This window comes from Lynx rufus, unplaced genomic scaffold (genome assembly GCF_022079265.1).
Source record: "Lynx rufus isolate CCGP_SWC_20201006 ecotype Redwood Valley unplaced genomic scaffold, mLynRuf1.p SCAF_9, whole genome shotgun sequence".
NCBI classification, from domain to species: domain Eukaryota; kingdom Metazoa; phylum Chordata; class Mammalia; order Carnivora; family Felidae; genus Lynx; species Lynx rufus.
Genome location: NW_025814897.1, coordinates 87,992,929 through 88,014,229, shown reverse-complemented (window position 1 = coordinate 88,014,229; position 21,301 = coordinate 87,992,929). Strand labels below are relative to the sequence as shown.

The window sequence follows — 21,301 nt, the reverse complement described above, 5'->3', positions numbered from 1 at the left end:
TTAGTAATGGATGTATGCATAGGCTTCGGAAATTAACATTTACTGACAATCTAGTCAGGCACTTAACACAAACAAAACTTCATTTCCATCCATAAACCACTTTAGGGGAGGGATAGATTTTAGAGATGAGTCCAGAAGCTCACAGAATTTAGGCATGGTTAGCTAGTCCACCAGCTCAATTCTAGTAAAGTAAATGACAGATTCGTGATCCCCAGGTCTCACTGGACTCCTCGAAGTCCCTTACACCATACTGCCTTTGGAAAAGCAAGGGAAAAGAAGAATTCAGGTAAGTGTATATTCACTTCTCCCACCAGCACTTTTGTACCACCTTGGCGAAGCTAACAATGGGCAACCGCCATGCCTCAGTTACGCCCACTAGCGGTTTTGGCTCATCCCTTCACACCCAGGATACTTAACATTGCTGAGATTAAACCTTGGGGGGGAAATCCATTTAGTACACACTTTGCATTGCCCTAATCCATTTAGTACACACTTTGCATTGCCCTGAATAACCTTGACGACCAAATTAAGTGAAAGCGTCTGACCTTTAGATCCAGTACCTGTGCACCTATAACTTGGGGAGGTGGTTAAAATAATGCCCTCAACAATCATTTCCCCAGTTCGGAAGGAGCCTGGCACCTCTGGCTAATTTCCCAACTCTGCGCCTACTGAATGGACAAGGCTCAGAGCCGCCCTGTTGTGTGCTAGGGACACGCGGGGCGAGGGAGCCTGACCGGAAAAACGAAGTTTCTAGGTTGGAAGACTAAGAAGAGCGAAGGATTTGGGGGTCAAGGGCGGAGAGGACTTAGGGTGAGATTTGGGGCCTGTCTCCGAGGATACCGGGTGTAAAATTTCACATACGGGGGCGGGAGGGCTAGAGAGAGCCAGGCAGACAAAAGTCTTTGGGAACAAAGGCTGAAAGGGGTTCGGGGTGGGCAAGTTTAGGGACTGGAGTGGGAGGAGAGAGTGCGGGAGATGTCACGGGGAATAGGAGACAGCCTGCAGAGCTCGCGCACCGTAGCGGAGCCGTGATCCGCGAAGCAGCGGGTCCTACTGCACTGGCCTGGGGCCCACGGGGCGGGGGTGGAGCCTTACCGGGAGCCGCCCCTTCGATCCGCCCTGTGGGCGGGGCTGTCCTGGCGGTTACATAACAAACCTGTACCAGCGGCTGGGGAGCGGCTCGGGCGGTGGCGGCGGGGGGCGGGGTCTGGGCGGGGCCGGGGCGGGGCCAGGCCTGCACCGGGCCAGGCAAGATGGCGGCGATGGAGACCCAGTCGGCACCGCTGACCCTAGAATCGCTGCCGACCGATCCCCTGCTCCTCATCTTATCCTTCTTGGACTACCGGGACCTAATCAAGTAATGGGACGACGCGCATGGCAGGGGTGGGGTCACGGGGCGGGGGAAGGCAGTGAGGCAGGAGGGACGGAGGCCCGGCTAGCCGACCGGACCTGGACTCCCGCGTCAGCCAGAAGGTGACGCCAGGGCAGCCCTGATCCTGCAGAGCCACCCCAGGGCCTGGGCGAGACGGGGGCGGAAAGGGCCCCGCCTTTAGATCTTCCTCCCGTCCAGGGCCCAGGCCTGAGGAGCGACGAGAGTCCTCTCTCCCAGGCCTCGGCGAGGCCCAGTTGTAAGATCGGGGAGGTATTGCTCCCCGCTGCTGCCCCGCCAACCCCAGTGCCCAGTACCCGCCGCCCGCCCCGCTGGTTTCGGCCCGATCTGGCCCAGCCCTGGATGCTTTGGAAAAGCCCCTATCCAGGCCAAGTGCTCTTTTCTGCTTGGACCAGGGCCTGCGGACTGGGACGCAGTAGTGGGCAGGTGGGGCGCTGGAGGGAAGGAGCCAGGCGACCCTCTGACCCGCCCCCAGGTGCGACTTACGTGGTACCATAATATCTAGCAGGGCTCACTTTCGGACATCTATGCTTGATAATTGTTTTGCTGCCAGCTTTCCTCCTCACGGTTGCATGTTGGATTTTGTGTTTTGGTAGTGACTTCCGGTGGTGCGATACAGGTGACCGTCTTCTCCCCTGTACGCTTTGGGTTTCCCACATTACCAGCATCCGTTCCAAAAATAAACACCGGTTGCTGGTAAGGGTGGTAAAGTGCCCAGTTCCTTCTGCGCTCGGGACTGTCAGGGATGGTGGAAGAAATGGCGTTGTTTACACCCTTGACAGCTGGTGGCATGGCTCTGTCTTTCTTGTGCCACCATATATATTTGCAGAGGAGGCAAAATCGCCCTCTTAAGGATGGGTAGGCAAGATTCGTTTTGTTTTGTTTTGATTTGTTTTTTTGTATTACCAACTGGATTCTAACCATTTGATTATTGCGCCCTGTGTTATCAGAAATTCTTTTAGAAATACAGCATTCTTGGATTTATTAATAATAATTGTTGGCTTGCCTAGCTATGTGGCGAGAGAGGGATAACTCCAGTTTCTGGCTGCTATCTATATTAGTGCCTGTAACTTTGTTTTTCAAGAAAATAAATTTTTCTCTACCCAGGCTGGTACTTAAAGCCGAGAAATAACGTTTGTCTTTTCTTTGGAAAAGGCTGTTCCAGGAGCAAACTGTTTTCATCTGCAATATTTTGTTGCTATATAGCCTCTTAGAAATCTAAGACACACACACACACATTGCTGCCAGAGTGATTTTTCTAAGACAGATCTGGCTGTCATTCTCCTTAACCTATGATACTTCTTGTTTATTTACAGACTATAACCTAAACTTCTGGGAGCGTTTATGGTCCTTATCAATTTGGCACAAACCACTCTAGCCAAATCAGACCTCTGCCAGCATACTGCACACTTGTTGTTTTTTTGTTCAGTGGCTTAAGCTCTTGACCCTGCCTGGAAGCCTTGCTTGCCTTTTCTCAACCTGGCAAGATGGAATTTCTTTAAGACCCTCTCTCCTGATTCCTCTACCTTCTTCTTTCTTTTGCAGAGTTTATTTGCCATACCAGATAGATTGTGTGCTTTTTTTTTTAATTTAAATTTTATTTTTTTTAGAAAGAGGGAACGAGTGGGAGGAGGGCCAGAGGGGAAGAAAGAAAGAATCTCAAGCAGGCTCCATGCTCAGCATAGATCTAGCCTGTCGTGGGGCTCGATCCCACAACCCTGGGATCATGAGCATGACCTGAGCCGAAATCAAGAGTTGGACCCTCAACCCACTGAGCCCCCCAGGCACCCCTAGATTTGTGCACTTCTTAAAAGTAAAGACTGTCTTGGGGTGCCTGGGGAGCTCAGTCAGTTAAGCATCTGATTCTTGATTTCCACACAGGTCATGATCTCACAGCTGTGAGTTCCAGTGGAGTTTGAGCCCAGGGTCAGGCTCTATGCTGACAGCTCCAAGCCCGCTTGGGATCCTCTCTGCCCCTCCCTCATGTTCTCTCTCTCTCTCTCTCTCTCTCTCTCTCTCTCTCTCTCTCACTGTCTCTCCTTGAAATAAATAAATAAACATTTTTAAAAATTCTCAAAAGGTAAAGACTGTTTGTTTATCTTAGTATTCTTCATTTATTCAGTAGATTCTTTTTCAGTGTCTGCTGTGTGCCAGCCAGTTAAATGTTGGGGATATAACAGTGAACAAGACAGAGAGGCCTCTCTTACGAAGTTTTACAGTTGTGTGGGCAAGATGGGAAAACAAAGTGCATAATTACAAGAGATGCTGTTTGCTATGAAGGAAATAAACCAGTTCCTCTGTAAAGGAATGGGAGGGAGGGATGATCAGTTCACATTGCAAGGAGTTGTCGTATATGAAGGAGGGCATAGAGCAGTCCTGGCAGAGGGAACGGTGTGTTCAGAAGCTGATTGGACAATAACATAGCCTGTTGGAGGTGCTAGAATGGTGTTGTGGGAGTTAGGGAGTGACTCACAGGCAGAATGGCTTGAGAAGAGACTGGTGAGATCATGCAGGACCCTGTGAGCCAAGATGAGGGGATCAGATTTTATTTTAAATGCTTTAGAGAAGAACCTTTTTGTTCTATTCAGGCCCTCAATGGATTAGATGATGCCCACCCACATTGTCCACCATTTCAAATGCTAATCCTTTCCAGAACATCTACACACACACACACACACACACACACAGAAATGTTTAACCAGCTATCTGGGTATCTATCCCTTGGCGCAGGCAAGTTGACACATAAAGTTAACTGTCACAAACATCACATTTTATTTACAAAAAAGTTTCCAGTGTACTACAACTTCTTTCCTGCACTATACAGCCCCACTTTGCCAAGTGTCTTGCCTATTGCTGAGCTCCAGAGTTTTAGATACATATTTACTGAACTGGATGGTGTTGGATTGGGGTAGTCTGTTGGGATCATTGTGTAATATTAGCTGCACAATGTGGATCTCTTCCCGATGATTTATTGTGTACTATTCATTCTTAACCCTCACTGTGTATCAGAATTATATGTGACACTTTTTTTTAAGTTTATTTTGAGAGAGAGAGAGAGAGAGAGAGAGAGTACAAGCAGGGGAGGGGCAGAGAGATAGGGAGAGCGAGAATCCCAAGCAAGCTCCGATGTGGGCTTGATCTCATGTACTGTGAGATGATGAGCTGAGCCTAGATCAAGAGTCTGATGTTCAATGGACTAAGCCACCCAGGGGCCCCAACATGTGACACTTTTTAAACATACACATGCTTGAGATACAGATCTTACCCCAAGCTAACAGAGTCAGAATGTCTAGAACAGTATTTCTCATCCTTCACGTACATCAAAATCACCTTTGGTGCTTATTCCAGAGATTCTTTTATGTTGTTTACCTCTTGGGACAGTAGAGAGAGAAGGATCAAGAAAAGAAGGAATGAACTCCAAATTCACAAAACTGGAGGGATTCCTATGTTTGCAAATATTAGTTTGGGCACCTCCTGAGCTTGGATGTTTGTGTAAAATCTGAAAATTGAACAAAGGCTATTATATTATTTACCATCAGTTGGTTTCTCACATGCCCCAGTCATGGCTTTGACAAGCCCCATGTAATTTAAGATTCCCTTAATTGATTACCTATTGCGCAGCTGAGATCTTTGAATATCGGCTTTTCTACAACCTGTGATTCATCTTCTGAAAGGACCGAAATCCATTTTCCTAATCCTAGGTTCTTTTTGCAAATTAATTAAGTAGGGTAGGCTTTATAGGACTGGAGCACTATTGTATTAGAAGTCTCTATATAATAAGAAAATTATTTATCTCTAATATTCCATGTTTTTGAGCAGCTGATACTAACTTGGATCACTATGGATACTGAATCAGAACTATAATGATTCTGACGTATTTTAGAGATGGGCTTTCCAATAGTTGCTATAATTAAAATTGGTTTTAGCTGCAATATTTCTTTCCTTTAAGAAAAAATTGGAACAAAAAAGACAAAAGGCTTATGTATTTAATATCAAATGTCTTGCAGATCTTAACATTTCTTTTTTGTTTACATCTGAATAACATTTCTTCCTGTATGTAGAAGTACTGTCCCAATAATAAGTGCATGAAAACTCTTTGATTTGAAATTAACAACTCCAAAAGTTTATGTTTTATAGACTTTCATACGAAAACTATAGTTGTAGAGGTTTGGGGGGGTTTATTTGTGAACTCAAATAGTTAAGATTTCACCACTCACAAGGTAATTATAGTAGCTAACATGCTGAACAGGTTTTAGAAAATACTGTTTTGCAATTATAAGGGTGGAAAGTGGGAAATAAGAAACGTAAAAGGAATAAAATAAAACAACACTGAGTATTTTTATCTTTATTTCTAAACTGTTTTCTTATTTTCTTTCATACTAACCTTGAATCTGGTTACTGCCAGTTGTTGCTATGTCAGTCGAAGGCTTAGCCAGCTATCAAGTCATGATCCACTGTGGAGAAGACATTGCAAAAAATACTGGCTGATATCTGAGTGAGTATTCAGGAAATATGTATTTCTGAAATCCGTCCCTTGGCTTCTGTAACACTAGTCTGTCCGGATCCTCCTCTCTAACCCTTCTCTCTTTATCTCCTTTGATTGTTCTCCTTGTGCCTCCCAGTAAATGCTGGTGTTCTCTAAGCTTCTGTCCTTGGGCCACTGCTCTTCTCCCTCTATGAATTCTGCATGCATGTTGCCTTTTATAGTGGCTGCCTGGGTGCTCCTAACTCCCAAACCTGAATGTCCATCCCTGACATCCCCACGGAGATCACAACCGCCTGCTGGACCTTTTCCATTGGATGACCCACAAGGGTTTTCTGAGTTCAGTAAATGTGAATAAACTTGACAGAATGAAAGTGTAGTTGACAGAAGGTGGCGTTGGGAAAGACAAAAGAAAAGGTAGGGTTGTCAGTATCTATTTCTTAGATTGAGGGAATCAAGTCCTGGCAAGTTGGCAAAGCAAGAAGTAAAGGTCTAAGTATATTATTTAAAGCTGCAAGTTACTCAGTAGAACTAAAAATAATAGGCTATCAAACCCTGGGAGGAAGAAGAATGGGGAAGAGGAAATTTTAAGTATTGTCTGAACTGATCTTTTTCTTTGGGGTATCAGTAGATAGATATAAAATCTATAGATCAAGACTAGAGGCATAAATGTTTAGACTTATAACTTCCAGAAATAACAAAAGTTTCCTTTGAAGGGTTGGACTTAGAAGAGGAGACTAGTTTTTCATAAGTTCGTTGGTACTGTATGGTTTTGATAATATGTATGTACATTATTTTCCTTCCAACCCCTGTCTCCCCCCACCCCCCAAACAACACCTGAATTGTTGTTTTCACCATCCCTAAACCCGATTCTCCTGCATTCCTCATCTTCATGGTGGTACCATCCACCTGGGCCTTCCAAGCCAGAAATAGGCATCATCCTAGATCTCCTCTCTTTCTGTTTCTACATTCATTCAATTACCAAGCCCTTTCTGATTTTAGCCTCTCTATATTTCTTGAATCTTTTTTCTCATTTCATCTAGCTACCCGTTTTAGGTCAGTTCATCATCTCTTACCAGAACTCCTCACAACCCTCCTGACTCATCTCTTGTGCCTCTAGTTTACACACCTCCCAAACCACAATCACAATTCTCTCTTTCAGCTCCCCTGTTAAAACCCTTCAGTAGCTCTCCGTTCCCTACAGGGTAAGGTCCAACCTCGTTAGCATGATACCGGAAGGCCCTTTGTGGCTGCCTTATCCTGTGCCACTTCTGACTCTTAAGTTTACGCTTCATTCTTTCCCCCTGATTAGAATATACATTATTTGAGGGCAGAAAATAAGCCTCATTTTTAATGTCCTCCATGGCTGAGTAGACACTCAATAAATGTATGTGGAATTGTACCAAATGAGAGATTGAATCATGTGATTACTTTGAATGCTACATGATTTTCTGGGTAACCCAGTGTAGGTAAATTGTATTAGTATCGTTATGTCATTAAATTCTAAATGTTTTCTAAAGTAAAACAACTACATAATATGCTTTAAAACTTTATAATTGTGATGTTTTAAGGAGTAAGTTGAAATTCATACCTTATATACTATTCACATTGTGTTTCATTAAGGACATAGGGGAAAACTTAGGGGAAAGAATAAGTAGAAATAAGACAATAAGTGACTCATAATCCCACCCTGCCAGCAATAACTCCTGTAGAATTTTTTGATGTATGTATCACTTTTGCTATCTAGTCTTCATTTGTAGCTAAAATAAATGAAAAGGAAGGGAGAGGTAAGCACAAATTCCCAATAAAGTATGTTGGTAAGTGTTTAATTTCATTTCAAAAGATTTTTAATCTCATTTTTTAAAATCTGTTTAGGGAAGAGAAAACACAGAAGAATCAGTGTTGGAAATCTCTCTTCATAGATACTTACTCTGATGTAGGAAGATACATTGACCATTATGCTGCTATTAAAAAGGCCTGGGATGATCTCAAGAAATATTTGGAGCCCAGATGTCCTCGGATGGTTTTGTCTCTGAAAGGTACTGGGAATGCAGGGTCTCCCTTCTTCAGCTAGTAACTGTAGTATAAATAGGTTAAATAACTTTGGTTTTCTTATCATCTATGCTACTCTGTAATTCACCAACATTATCTGTAATTCACCATTCATATTTGGCCAAGAAAATAGGAAGCCTATATTACTAAAAGGACTCTTGCTTTACTGCTTGTCCCATTTTTGAGTGCCTGGGGACCCATGTGATTATTTATTAGAAGGGAAAGCTGAACTCCTTGTATCCTTATATTTTATAATAAACTCACTAATAGGAAGATTGCTTGAGGATAACTATTGTGATTTCTTTCAAAGGATTTGTTTTTTAATTGAAAAACTGCCTGCTGTATCAACCCTCTTTCTTATTTTTAGTGCAAGTAAATTGTTGTTTGATAGTCTAATGATTTAGAAAGATCAAGTATTAAAGACCTGGGTCTTTAAGAGTGTGAGAGGAGCATACTAAAATAAGGAAACCTTTCATCCCTATTTTGACATTTACAGAACAGTTAAAACTAAGATTTGAACTGAGGTCTATTTGACCCCAGAATTTGTGCTCTTTCTATTATTGTCCAACTCTGGGAAGAGATATTAACAAGCTCTTTCCCATTCATTTGATTTGCTAATTTATGCCCAGGAAAGTATATAAATAGGTTGCAGATATATTGCTACTTACCTGCTTTAGTCTCCAAGTTTTTTCAGATTTCTCCACTAAAAGGAATATAAAACATGTTTTGGCTTTGCTGAGCTGAGCTGAGCTGTAATTGGAATCAGTTCTTCTTACATGTATTCCTTTTGAACTAAGGTCTCTTTAGAAACAGCCTTCCTTTTACATTCCGTATTTCCACTGTAACTTCCCATGCAAACATGAATTTCGTACAAACCATGATTGTATGACCAGGCACTTCAAACTGAGTTGCTAGGAGCTAGAGGAAAGATTGATTTGGCAGGGAGAGTAGAGTTTTGAAGGAAAGTAGCCTTGATTAATATCTTCAGTGGCTTTTTGGTCTTGGAAGAAAAGAACAATATGACCAATATCTACTTGGTATGTGGGGTTAAATAATTTCAAGAGGAAGGTCATTCTGAAAATAGGTATTTCAGAATATAAGTAAAATAGGTAAGGGTTTGTAATAGCTATTATTTTGTATTAAACACAAATCAAGGCACTAAGCTAATTGTTTTATATTATTCCATTTAATGTACCCAAATCTTATGAGATAGATAATTATTATATAGGTGAACTACCTAAGATATAAAAAGCCAAGTAAGTTGTTTGCTGTCACAAAACAAAAGGCCGCAGAGCCAGGATTTGAATATATAGAGCTGACCCCAGAGCTATGGTCTCAATAACTGATGGGAGAGAGGACCTATCCTATTTTGTCCAGAGTGTCTTAGGACTCTTAGAGAGCAAGTCCAATACTAGCATGTTCGGAACATGAGAATATAAGCATGGTTCTCCTTTTAGTCACAGAGCTACCAAGAAACGAAGAAACTAAAGATATAGAGCAGCTTCTTTTTTTGTTTTTCTTTTTTTTTTTCTTCCTTTTTTTGGGGGGTTGGGAGGACTCCCATTTGGCATTCCCAGGTTCGCTGCTCACTGTTCTGTACCTAATGGTTAGAGGTGAGGTTGTCAGAGACTTCCTTGATGGCCCCTGTTTCACTCCCAGGTGCCAGTTGTCTGGGGGTTTTGCTCTGAGGAATGGGGTAAAAGCTGTTTGATATCTGGAATGCTGGGGACTCTAGGGGTGCCAGGCCTATGAGTTGTAGGACTGAATCAGGAACTAGCTACTCACCTCAGTGGCGACAGTCCCTGACTCAATCTCAAGGTTATGGAGATGGCAGATAGAAAGGAAACTTGGAAAGCAAATAGGCATCGGGCTTGGGGAAAGTTTTACAGAGTACCTTGAAATTATGGTATATTAATATATCTTGTACCAATCTATCTAATGGTATATAACATGTGTCTTCAGATTCCATATTTACCTTACATGTGGGCTTAGAACTTCAGATTTGAAAGGGGCCTTTGAGACCATTTAGACCAGAGGTTGGCAAACTTTTTCTTTAAATGACCAGATAGTAAATATTTTAGTCTTTGAGAGATAGATGGTCTCTGTCACAACTATTCAACTCTACTGTTATTGTCGGGAAGCAGCCATAGATAATACATAGACAAAGGGGCGAGGCAGTGTTCCAAGAAAACTTCATTTACAGAAACAGGCTGCAGGCTGGGATTTGGGCTGCAGGTTGTAATTTGTCAGTCCCCGATTTATACCAGTTCCCTTGTTTTACAGGTGCAGGGACAGGCTCAGAGAGTTTAGGTGATTTACACAAGGTCCCATAACTAGTAAGTGACAGAGGTAGAATTTCAGTGGAGGTTTCTTGGCTCCCGGTAACCTTTTCCCTGCTTTTTCACACAAGTAGTCTAAGGAGCAACGGAAGTACATGAACATTTATTGAGTGCCAGGAAAGCACTATATTAAACACAGGAAGCTTATTTAATCCTCACTATAATTCTCTCAGGCAGGTAGTATTATTCCCCATTTGGCAGATGAAATGGATTAAAGAGGTGAAATTACTTGCCAGAGATCACACAGCTCGTGGGTGGTAGAGCTGAGATTTGAACCTGGTCTGGTTGTGGCCCAAATTCTACCATAGGAAGATGTCCCTCTCAACCTTGATTTTACTATATTGTAAACATGTATTTCCTTATTTTTCTCTCTTGTTGTCATTGTTTTACTTTTTTCCGTCCAGCTATCTCTTCTTCAAGAAATTCTTATTTTCTTAAGGTTATATGTTAAGTGTCCAACATGTAGCACTAACTATACCAATATTAGTTTCCTTCCTCTCAATTTCTGGTTCAGGCAACTATTCATGTTTTCTTCTGTACTAAACTTTTTTTTTTTTAAATAAACTTTTTATTTTGGAATAATTGTAGATTGCAGTAAGTTGCAAAGCTAGTACAGAGAGTTCTTGTACACACTTCACCCAGTTTCAGTTTCCCCTAGTGTATCTCCCTATGGGACATTTGTCAAAACTAAAGTCGTCATTCGTATGTAACTATTAACTAAACTCCAGGTTTCATTCGGATTTCACCACAGTTTCCATTAATATGGAATTTGATTCTGGAATTCAATCCAGAATACCACATTGCCTCTAATTGTCATGTCTCCTTAGTGTCTTCTGGTCTGTGGCAATTTCTCTGTCTTTCCTTGTCTTTCATGATCTTGATAGTCTGAAGGAGTATTGGTCAGGTATTTTGTAGAATGTTTCTCAAAACAGCTTTGTCTGAAGAATTACTTATGATTAGATTGGGGTAATGGGTGTTTAGAAAGATTATCATCCACACGCCATCACTGGTAATGTTAACTAACATACAGAAATGCGTGTGGATCATAAGTGTACAACTTGATAAATTATCACAACATAAACATGACCATTGTAACACCCTCCAGGTCAAGAAGTAGAATGATTTTCTGTACCTAGAGCCCCGCCCCCACCCCATCTTTCTCAGAGGTAATTGCTATCCTGATTGCTAGTGCCACTGAATAGTTTTCTCTTTTTGAACTTTATATAAATTGCATGATTAAGTCTATATTTTATGTGAATTATTTATATTTTGTCTGTGAGATTCAACTGTGTTGTAACAGTAGCTTATTCATTTTTGTTGCACTATAGTCTGCCATTACATGGGTAGGCTCTAATTTATAGATTCATTCTACTGTCGATAGATATTGGGTTATTTCTAGTTTGGGGCTATTATAAATAATGTTACAGATAATTTTTGGTGTACATATGAGCATATTTCTATCAAGTAAATATCGAGGATTGAGTTTCCTGGCTTGTGGAGTATGCTTATGTTAAACTTTAGAAGATACTATTAATTTTCCAAAGTGGTTCTAAAACTTTACAGTCCTACCAACACTTTAACATTGTCATTCTTTTTTTTTTTTTTTTTTTGCCTTTCTAGTGGGTATGTAGTGGTGATTTTAATTTACATTTCCCTAAGGATATTGAATAATGACACTTTTACTTCTAGCTTTCCAGTCTTCACGTCATTCATTTCTTTTTCCTGTTTTACTGCACTGGCTAAGGCCTTCGGTGTGATGTTGGATAGAAATGCTGAGAATGAGCATCCTTATCTTTCTGATCACAGAGGGAAAGCTTTCAACATTTCTCCTTTAAAGATGATGTTTGCTGTAGGTTTTTTGTAGCTATTCTTTATCACATTGAAGAAAGTCTCTTCTGATCCTAGTTTGTGGAGAGATTTTCTTTTTTTACTTTTGTCTTTGTGTTTTATTTTTTATTTTAAAGTTTATTTGTTTTTGAGGGGTGCCTGGGTGGCTCAGTTGGTTAAGTGTCTGACTTCAGCTCAGGTCATGATCTCACGGTTTGTGAGTTCAAGCCCCACAACGGGCTCTGTGCTGACAGCTCAGAGCCTGGAGCCTTCTTGGGATTCTGTGTCTCCCTGTCTCTCTGTCCCTCCCCCACTCTCACTCTGTCTCTCTCTCCCTCTCAAAAATAAACTTTAAAAATATTTTTTAAAGTTTATTTATTTTTGAGAGAAAGGGAGAGGGAGACAGAGAATCCCAAGCAGACTCCACACTGTCAGTGTAGATCCTGACGTGGGGCTTGAACTCACAAATCTTGAGATCATGACTTGAACCAAAATGAAGGGTCAGATGCTTAACCAAATGAGCCACCTAGGCGCCCCTATTTTTGTCTTCCTGCTTAAAAATTTTTTTTAATGTTTATTCATTTTTGAGAGAGAGGACAGACAGACAGACAGAGGATGAGCGGGGGAGAGGCAGAGAGAGAGACACACACAGAATACCAAGCTGGCTCCAGGCTCTGAGCTCTCAGCACAGAGCCCCATGTGGGGCTTGAACCCACGAACTGTGAGATCATGACCTGAGCTAAAGGCAGCCGCTTAACCAACCCAGGCCCCCCTGTCTTTGTGTGGATACTTGAGTTTTTGTCAAATGACTTTCCAGCCTTCTGATTATCACATGATTTTCCTACTTCATTCTGTCAATATGCTGAATTGCATTCATTGATTTTCTGAATATTAAACCAACTTTGTATTTCTGGAATAAACATACTTTGGCTGTAATATCCTTTTCATATGTTGGATTTGATTTGCTAGTATTTGATTGGGGTTTTTTACATCCATGTTCATGAGAGACTTTGGCCTGTAATTTTTCCTTCTTGCAATGTTCTTGTCAGGTTTTGGTATCAAGATGATGCTGGCCTTATAAAAGGCCAGCCAAGTTGGAAAGTGTTGCTTCTTTTTCTGTTCTCTGGAAAAGTTTATATAAGCTTGGTAGTCTGTCTTGCTTAAATTGTTAGTGGAATGCACCAGCAAAGCCATTCAGTCCTGGAGTTTTCACTGTGGGAAGGTTTTACAGATGCAATTTCTTTATTAGATAGAGTACTATTCAGATTTTCTACTTATTCTTATGTCAGTTTTGAGTATATTTCTAGGAAATTGTCCACTTCATTTACGTGTTCTAATTTACTGCTGTAAAGTTTTTTATAATATCCTTTTACCTGTATGATGCTTGCTGTTGTATCTGTAGTGATTTCACCTTTCCGTTTCTGATATTATTTGTGCTTTTTCTGTTATTCTTGATCAGAGTTAACCTTAATACTTTTTTCGAAGAACTGACTTTAGCCTTTGTCAATCCTGTCTATATTCATTTTCTCTTATTTCATTAATTTCTCTGATTTCTTTCTGAGTTTACTGTGGCTTTTTCCTTTACCTGAGGTGATTAGATCATAAATTTTTAGGCTTTCTTGTTTTCTTCAGATGCATTTGCTACAGATTTCCCTTTAAGCATGACTGTAGCTTCATCTCATAAGTTTTAATATGTTGTATTTTAATTTACGTGAGATTCAAAATATTTTCTGATTTCTTTTGATTTCTTCTTTGAGCCACAGATTATATAGAAACGTATTGCTTGATTTCCAAATATTTGAGTTTTTTTTTAAAGTAATCTTCTTAATATAATTTATATTTTAATTCCACTGGATCAGAGAATATACTCTGATTTCAGTCATTTGAAATTTGTTGTGCTTTCTTCTCTGGTCCAGCATATACTCTGTCTTGGTAAATTGTTCCATGGACTCTTGAAAAGAATGTATATTTTGCGATTGTTGGATTCAGTACTGTATATATAATTAGGCAAAAATTGTTAATTTTGTTTAAATCTTTTGCACTCTTACTGATTTTATTTTCTTTTTTCTTTTTGTCTACTTGTTCTATTAGTTACTGAGAGGGGTATGTTAAAATTTCTCAGTGTGGTAGGCAGAATTCTGAGAGAGCTCCAAAGATTCACCCCTGCTGTACATGCCTGGTATGATAATAGCCTCCCTTTGAGTGTGAGTGGTGCTGGAGATAATTGATTTCAGTCCTGTTTTTAGGTAATATGTGACAAAGGTGAATGGGCTTTGCAGATTTAATTAAGGTCCCAAATTAGTCGAATTTGAGTTAATTGTTAATCAAAATTAAAATTATCCGGAGCAGGCCTTACCTAATCAGGTGAGCCCTTAAAAGGAACCGGGCCCTTCCAAAAGGCAGAGAGATTTGAAGCATGGGTATTTCGTATTGGCTTTGAATAAGTAAACCAGCATGTTGTGATGAGGGCCATGTGATAGGGAATGGCAGGTGGCTTCTGGGAGCTGAGGGCCACAGTCCTGCAACTGCAAGGAAATGAATTCTGACCATAACCAGTGAAGTTGGAAGGGGACTTCAAGCATAAGATACATAACCTAAGATGCATAGCAGCCGGAGTTGACACAGTGATTTCAGCCATTGGGACCTGTGCGGAGGATCCAATTCAGTCATGCCCAGACTTCTTACCTACAGAAATTGTGGGATAGTAAATGAATGCGGTTTCAGCTGCTAATAGCACAGCAAGAGAAAACTAATAACTGTGGTTGTGGATATATCTTTTTTCAATTTTAGTTCTGTTATTTAAAAAAATACGTTTTGAAGCTGTGTTATTAGTTACACAAAATTAGCATTATAATATTTGTGTAGTCAATTTAACCTTTTTGCCATTACAAAAAGCCTTCTGTTACTTCTGATAATGCTGTGTGCCTGAAAGTCTATTTTGTGTGATTTTGGTAGAGCTATTTTAACTTTCTTTTCTGTATCTACATCTCTAAGATGTTTCTCTTGTATATGATTGTGTTTTGTTTTGTTTCTGTCACTCTTTTATTTATTAGATTATTTAGTTTATTTATATTTAATGTAATTATTACTGTATTTGGATTTATATATATGCCATGTTCCTAATTGTTTTTTATTTGTGCTCCTGAACAGATGTTCCTTTTTTTCTATTCTTCTTAATTATGTTTTATTCTGTATCTCCTTTTCTTACATAACTTTTTTAGCAATTACCCTAGAGATTAAAGTATGCACCTCTGATTTAATTAAAATCTATTGTAAATTAGTATTTTTACCACTTCCTGGGCAATACAAGAACCTTAGACTACTTTAACTCCAATTATCTCCCTCCTGCCTCTTGTGTTACAGTTTTCGTGATTTTAATTTTGAACATATTTTCTATCCCTGAAAAGATTATTATTATTATTTTGTATATTCAGTTCAATTTCATTTTAGACTTACCTCCATATCTACCTTTTCTCATTGCTCTTCATTTCTTCCTGCATCTTCATGCTTTCATTTGGGATCATTTTTCTTCTACCAGAAGAATTCCTTTTAGTGTTTTGTTTTAATTTTTAAAAATTTCTGTTTATTTATTTTAATATTTTTTTATTTTTGAGAGAGAGAGGCACAGAGCATGAATGGGGGAGGGGCAGAGAGAGAGGGAGGCACAGCTCTATGCTGAGCTATCAGCTCCAGGGCTCAAACTCATGAACTGACCAATTGTAAGATCATGACCTGAGCCAAAGTCAGATGCCCAACTGACTGAGCCACCTAGGCACCCCATTTTTAGTAATTTTTTAAAGGAGAGACCCCTACTCCTGAATTTTTCAGATTGTTTTTCATCTAAAAATGTATTTCTTTCACCTACACTTTTGAAATATATATATTCAGTGGGTATAGAATTTTAGTCAACAGTTATTTTTTTCAGCACTTTGAAGATACCATTCTTCTGGCTTCTATTGTTTCTGTTGAGAATGTAGCTGTCAGTCTGATTGTTATACCTTTGAAGGGGACTGTCTGACTTTCCCCCTTTGGCTGCTTTTTAAGATTTCTCTTTGTCTCTGATTTTCAGCAGTTTCCCAATAATGAGTCTAGATATGATTTTCTTTATAACTGTTCTCCACTGGCTGAAGTGCTTCTTGAATCTGTGGTTTGGTGTTTTCATCAATTTTGGAAAATTCTCTCAGTGTTGCTGCCAAAAGCCTTGCTCAGCTTCTCAGCCACATGTTTGCTTTTAGACTTGGCACTTGCCTCTAAGACAAGGTTGCTCCAAAGGCCCTGCTGAGCTCTCAGTTTCCCTGTTCTTCTGACTCTCCTCTCCCCCTGTCCTCACTGTCTTTGAGGTTCTGCAAAAGCCCTGAAACCAATTTTCGGTTGCATTTTCCTGGTTCTCAGCAAGAAGTTTGCTCCAACAACCTGGTGAGCCATTGCTGGAAGTGAATCCCTTCTCTTGGTATTGGTAATCACTTCCGGCTTTTTGAAGCTGGAATATATGACAAGCTTACAAACATGCAAAATTGGGTTTAAGTTAATGGCTTCCCCACAGCATGAACTTATACCCACCTATGCCCTATATTTCTCATTGAGAGACTATGTTAAGACTCTTGAACAACATCAGTTTGGAGAACTGGAGAGGTTCTCCAAACTGGAGAGGCTTTTTTTAGTAGAGAAGAGTGAGTGTGTTAGATTAAGAAAAATGAGATATATCCTAAAGTTTGCAGCATAATGCAAAAAAATTACTGTGGATCCCCCTGCTGCCTACCTTTCCATATTTTACGGAGTGCCAGTGTTTTCCCTGTTGAGGGGAAACTGAGGAGTTTCTTTCTCAGTGCTTCAAATGTCAGAGTCAATCCAAAGTGATACATTGTTGTTCTGAATTTTCCATTTAATTTCCCTATATTTCAGCAGTACAATTTGGACAGAATTCACTTGCTCTACGATTGTCCCACTGGCTAGAGGAAGGTTGTATTTGTCCTTAGATATAAGGATTCTTGTTTCTTCATAATTTGCTTTTTTGTGTATTTGCAGAGGGCGCTCGAGAGGAAGACCTAGATGCAGTGGAAGCTCAGATTGGTTGCAAGCTTCCTGATGATTATCGATGTTCATATCGTATCCACAATGGGCAGAAGTTAGTGGTTCCTGGGTAAGATGTTTGCCATTTGGATTATTTTTAATGACACAAATGATTTCCCAGAATGAAAATAAAAACAATTTGTACTTGCTCTTGACAGATTAAAGGTGTACAGGAATTCCCTCTTCTTCTTTGTAAGAATCCAAAAGACAAAATCTCGGGGCCCCTGGGTGGCTCAGTCGGTTAAGCATCCGACTTCGGTTCAGGTCATGATCTCACAATTCGTGGGTTCAAGCCCCAAGTCCAGGTCTGTGCTGACAGCTCAGAGCCCAGAGCTTGCTTCAGATTCTGTGTCTCGCTCACAGACACATGCTCTCTCTCTCAAAAATAAATAAACCTTAAAAAAAATCTTAAAAAAAAAACAAACCCTATAGCTTGAATTTGATTTTACTAAAGTAAATATGTCTCATGCAAGCAATATTTCTATCAATGCATCTTTATGCTTCTAAAACAAAGTCTGATTGGGGTTGGGGTGGGTACTGTAGTACATAGGGTGGATGTGTGTGTGTGAGTATACTTTAACTAAAACTGTTCAGAACCCTTAAAGTCTCTGTCCCAGGTAAATTGTTTTGAAGAGCTTGATATAAATTCTGAGTACCATATATATAAAACGCAATAATTTGTTCAGAGCTACATACACCAAAGAAAGTATAGTTTTGTCCTATTCAGGCATAGCGTATAATTAAACGGCCTATTTTTAAGAGGAAGTATTCATTATGGAACCTTTGGCAAAAGCAGGCCATGTAGTAGTAGCTGTCGAATTCATTCACAGTATTAAAAACTATATACTTTGGGTCTAATCTTTTTGTTCTTTTGTGAAAATTAAGCTATTTCAGAGACGTTGCATTTAATGAAATGCTCCTAAGAGTTTAGGGAGAACTTTACATTGTTCTTAGTGGAAGGTGATGTGTCTTTGTGTGTGAAGAATCATATGAGACTCTGTTACCATTTAGATCAGGGTTGAGTGAGTACAGGGTGATCATACTGAGATTACAAGGTAGTATTCAGAAATCAAATATTGGGCAATTAGGACTAAATAAGTGTAAATTACTGGCTGGTTTTTTCCTAGTCTTTTTTCCCTACTGAACCGAAACTTGACAAAAATTTAAAAATTGTCATAATTTAAGAGCAAATAGGAGAGAACTTTAATAAAAGAGTTTCCCAGAATTGACACGACAAACAGGTCATAATTTCTACACAGGGATTTATATCTATCCTCAGTGCAAATAGTGAAACTTAGGATAGGAATCCTATCATCAAGGATTCCTTCCATCAAGGTTCTATCAAGGACCAATACCTATGTTCTCATGTATATGCAGTGAGATCAGTTTAGACCCCATGCATCCAAAGTTTATGAAAATTTGGGCAAGGCTTAGGTTGGTTTACACTGATATTGTCTGGTAGGTTAGGGTAAGCTAAAGGTTGTAGTAAGATAAAACTATCAGAATTTACACCTTCAAACATTAAAATAGTCATACACGCATATATAGCAAAACACTAGCAAATCAGTATATTATGGCAAGATGGTCTTGAAAGCAATAAAATGATTTTTCTTTTAAAAAGGTCTTTAAGACATTTTAGATGCTTAAGCTTTTAATTTAGATCAGAATCTTGCCACTCAAGTGTTTGAATGTAAAGAAATTGTGGTGTTTTTGGTGTTCCCGCTTTAGAATGGACATATTCATCAGTTCTAATAAAGCTGTTGATGTAAACATCGTTCATCAAAAGGATGAAGCACAGCTGTTTGTTTGGCACTGCAATTGATTACATTTTTGAGTCTCTGTTCTTAGGTTGTTGGGAAGTATGGCGCTGTCCAATCACTATCGTTCTGAGGATTTGTTAGACGTCGATACGGCTGCTGGAGGCTTCCAGCAGAGACAGGGACTGAAATACTGTCTCCCTTTAACTTTTTGCATACATACTGGTTTGAGTCAGTACATAGCAGTGGAAGCTGCCGAGGGCCGAAACAAAAATGAAGTTTTCTACCAATGTCCAGTAAGTAGAGAGTGTTTTTAAATATGGCTGTAAGATGTGTTCTGATAAGTGTATAAATGTGTGCCTTAGGAATTTTCAGGACTGTAGAATGGCATAGAGCATTATATAACTTAATTATAGACCCATCTAATTAGAGGGCTAATATCTGGCCATAATATTCTGACATAATGAAATGCCAGAAGACATTGGATAAACAATGCAAACCACTGTGCACAGAGGGAGGGCTGTGATATGTGTTAAGGTAATTCAAATTTAAGGAAAACGAATGAGATTTTGTTGAAGTAATTGTAATATACATTTCCAACTTAAAAAATTTAGCTTTTGAACATCAATTGATTCAAGTTCTGAGAGCAATAGAAACTTTTTAAACACTTCATTAGATAGCTTGAGTTGTTGAAAAATAATGACTTTTTTTGGGAGGCTTTTGTTATGATTTTAGTATAAACACAAACAGTGTGGTGTTTGGTTTCATTCTTACTTCTTCAGTTCTTTGTAATTTTGTAGTTGTAGATCTTCTGGCTTCATTTTTCCCAAGATGTGAACTTTTAACTTAAAAAAAGAATTTAAAGTAGAAAATCATAGGTTTCTCGGAGACGTGACTCCATATAACATTTAAAATATTTAAAGAGCTTTCATAGCTTTTATTTCTTCCTAAGCATTTTCATGTCTTTTATCTCGTTTTTGACTTGCTACCTCTGTAAGGTTGTAGGATGATGGCTTGGTCTCTCCATTTACTGAGAGAAGTGACCAGTCTAGAATTGTTCAGGTCTCTTGACTCTGAATCCAGAGCCCCGTCTTAATAGGCTGTATATCTTCTTACCTTAACTTCTTAACTTAAAGGATAATTTTTTTAGTTCACTGTAACAGTAATAGCAGTACATAAGTGGTTTAACTGTTATTGAGAAGTGCCTGGCACTCTTTTAAGGACTTTCTAGAAAGGGCCTAAATATAGAAATCCTAATAAGAGCAGGACTGAAAAGTGTAAGGAATGTCCGAGTGTTGGTTAGAGCACTTGTTATTTTTATCAATTTTGCCTTGTCTCCAGGGAAAGATGCAGGTAACAAACAATGAGAAATTAAGGAAAATGTATTTTTCTCGATTATAATATTCTTTTTCTTGCGTAGGACCAAATGGCTCGGAATCCAGCTGCTATTGACATGTTTATCATAGGTAGGACAAAAAACAGTCTTCCTCTTCCTTTCTCCTTCCTTGTCAAAAAAATGAAGTTGGTAAAAACTTTTCCAATTACTTGATCAGCTGACAGTTTACACTTGTCCTTCTTACAGCTTGCTGGTTTAGAAAGTACTGCATCTAGGCTCTCATTCGAGTAGCCCTTGTACTTTGAATTTCTTTTCTATTTGGGAAAAAGCCATGCCCTGTATAATCTTGTACTCCTGGGACTCTGCTGTAAAACAGTGAAATGAATAGAATTACTATGAGTATGTGTGTATGTGTACACGCATGCACTTTCCATCAATCATATTAATACATAATTAGAGATATCGATAGGTAAAACAACTTTATACCTATAAAGTCTGTGGGGCCAATTACAGTAAAATACTGGTGAGTCACACTAGAGATCTCCCAACAGCAGTCTTCAGAAACCAATGTAAACTCTGCTCGATGAACTCCTTGGCACAACTAGTTTTTCTTGGCCTTCAAAGGTATTTCTCACAGGATTTTGAGAACAATACAGTTTGTATGCAGTTGCGGCTCACCTCTTTGCTATTCATCCAATCTTGTTTTGCTTAGATTTTCCTCCCTTAAGAGATGCTTCCTGACTATCCACTCTGCTTTTTAAAGGCGCATATTACACATCCCCATATATTAATAGTAAAGGGGCCTTGGAGGCTAAGGTGTCTGCATTTAATTATATCTCCTAATTGGAACCTCGAACAGAGTATTAGTCTCCATTTGTTCCACACTGTGACACATTACGGATTTGTGGTATATGCTTCACAATATCAAGAAACTCTCACCCCTACGTGGTAAGTTACAAAAAACTATTTAACTTAGCCTCTAGCTTTTAGCTCCCCCTGATTCCTGTAGTCTGTTGTTTCCAAGTTAAGTGCCCTCTGGGGAGTACG

At 39.5% G+C, this 21,301-nt stretch overlaps 1 protein-coding gene across 1 annotated transcript in view; it reads left to right on the top strand.

Moving 5' to 3' along the window:
• The first annotated feature begins 1,246 nt into the window (after positions 1–1,246).
• FBXO3 (F-box protein 3) overlaps positions 1,247–21,301 on the top strand; it is a 32,272-nt gene continuing 12,217 nt past the window's right edge. Inside the window, exons 1-6 of the mRNA XM_047071050.1 lie at positions 1,247–1,357; positions 5,796–5,885; positions 7,749–7,912; positions 17,117–17,231; positions 19,010–19,214; positions 20,339–20,384. Coding sequence (XP_046927006.1) covers positions 1,254–1,357; positions 5,796–5,885; positions 7,749–7,912; positions 17,117–17,231; positions 19,010–19,214; positions 20,339–20,384 — 724 coding nt within the window. The 5' untranslated portion in view covers positions 1,247–1,253. The remainder of the gene's footprint in view (positions 1,358–5,795; positions 5,886–7,748; positions 7,913–17,116; positions 17,232–19,009; positions 19,215–20,338; positions 20,385–21,301) is intronic.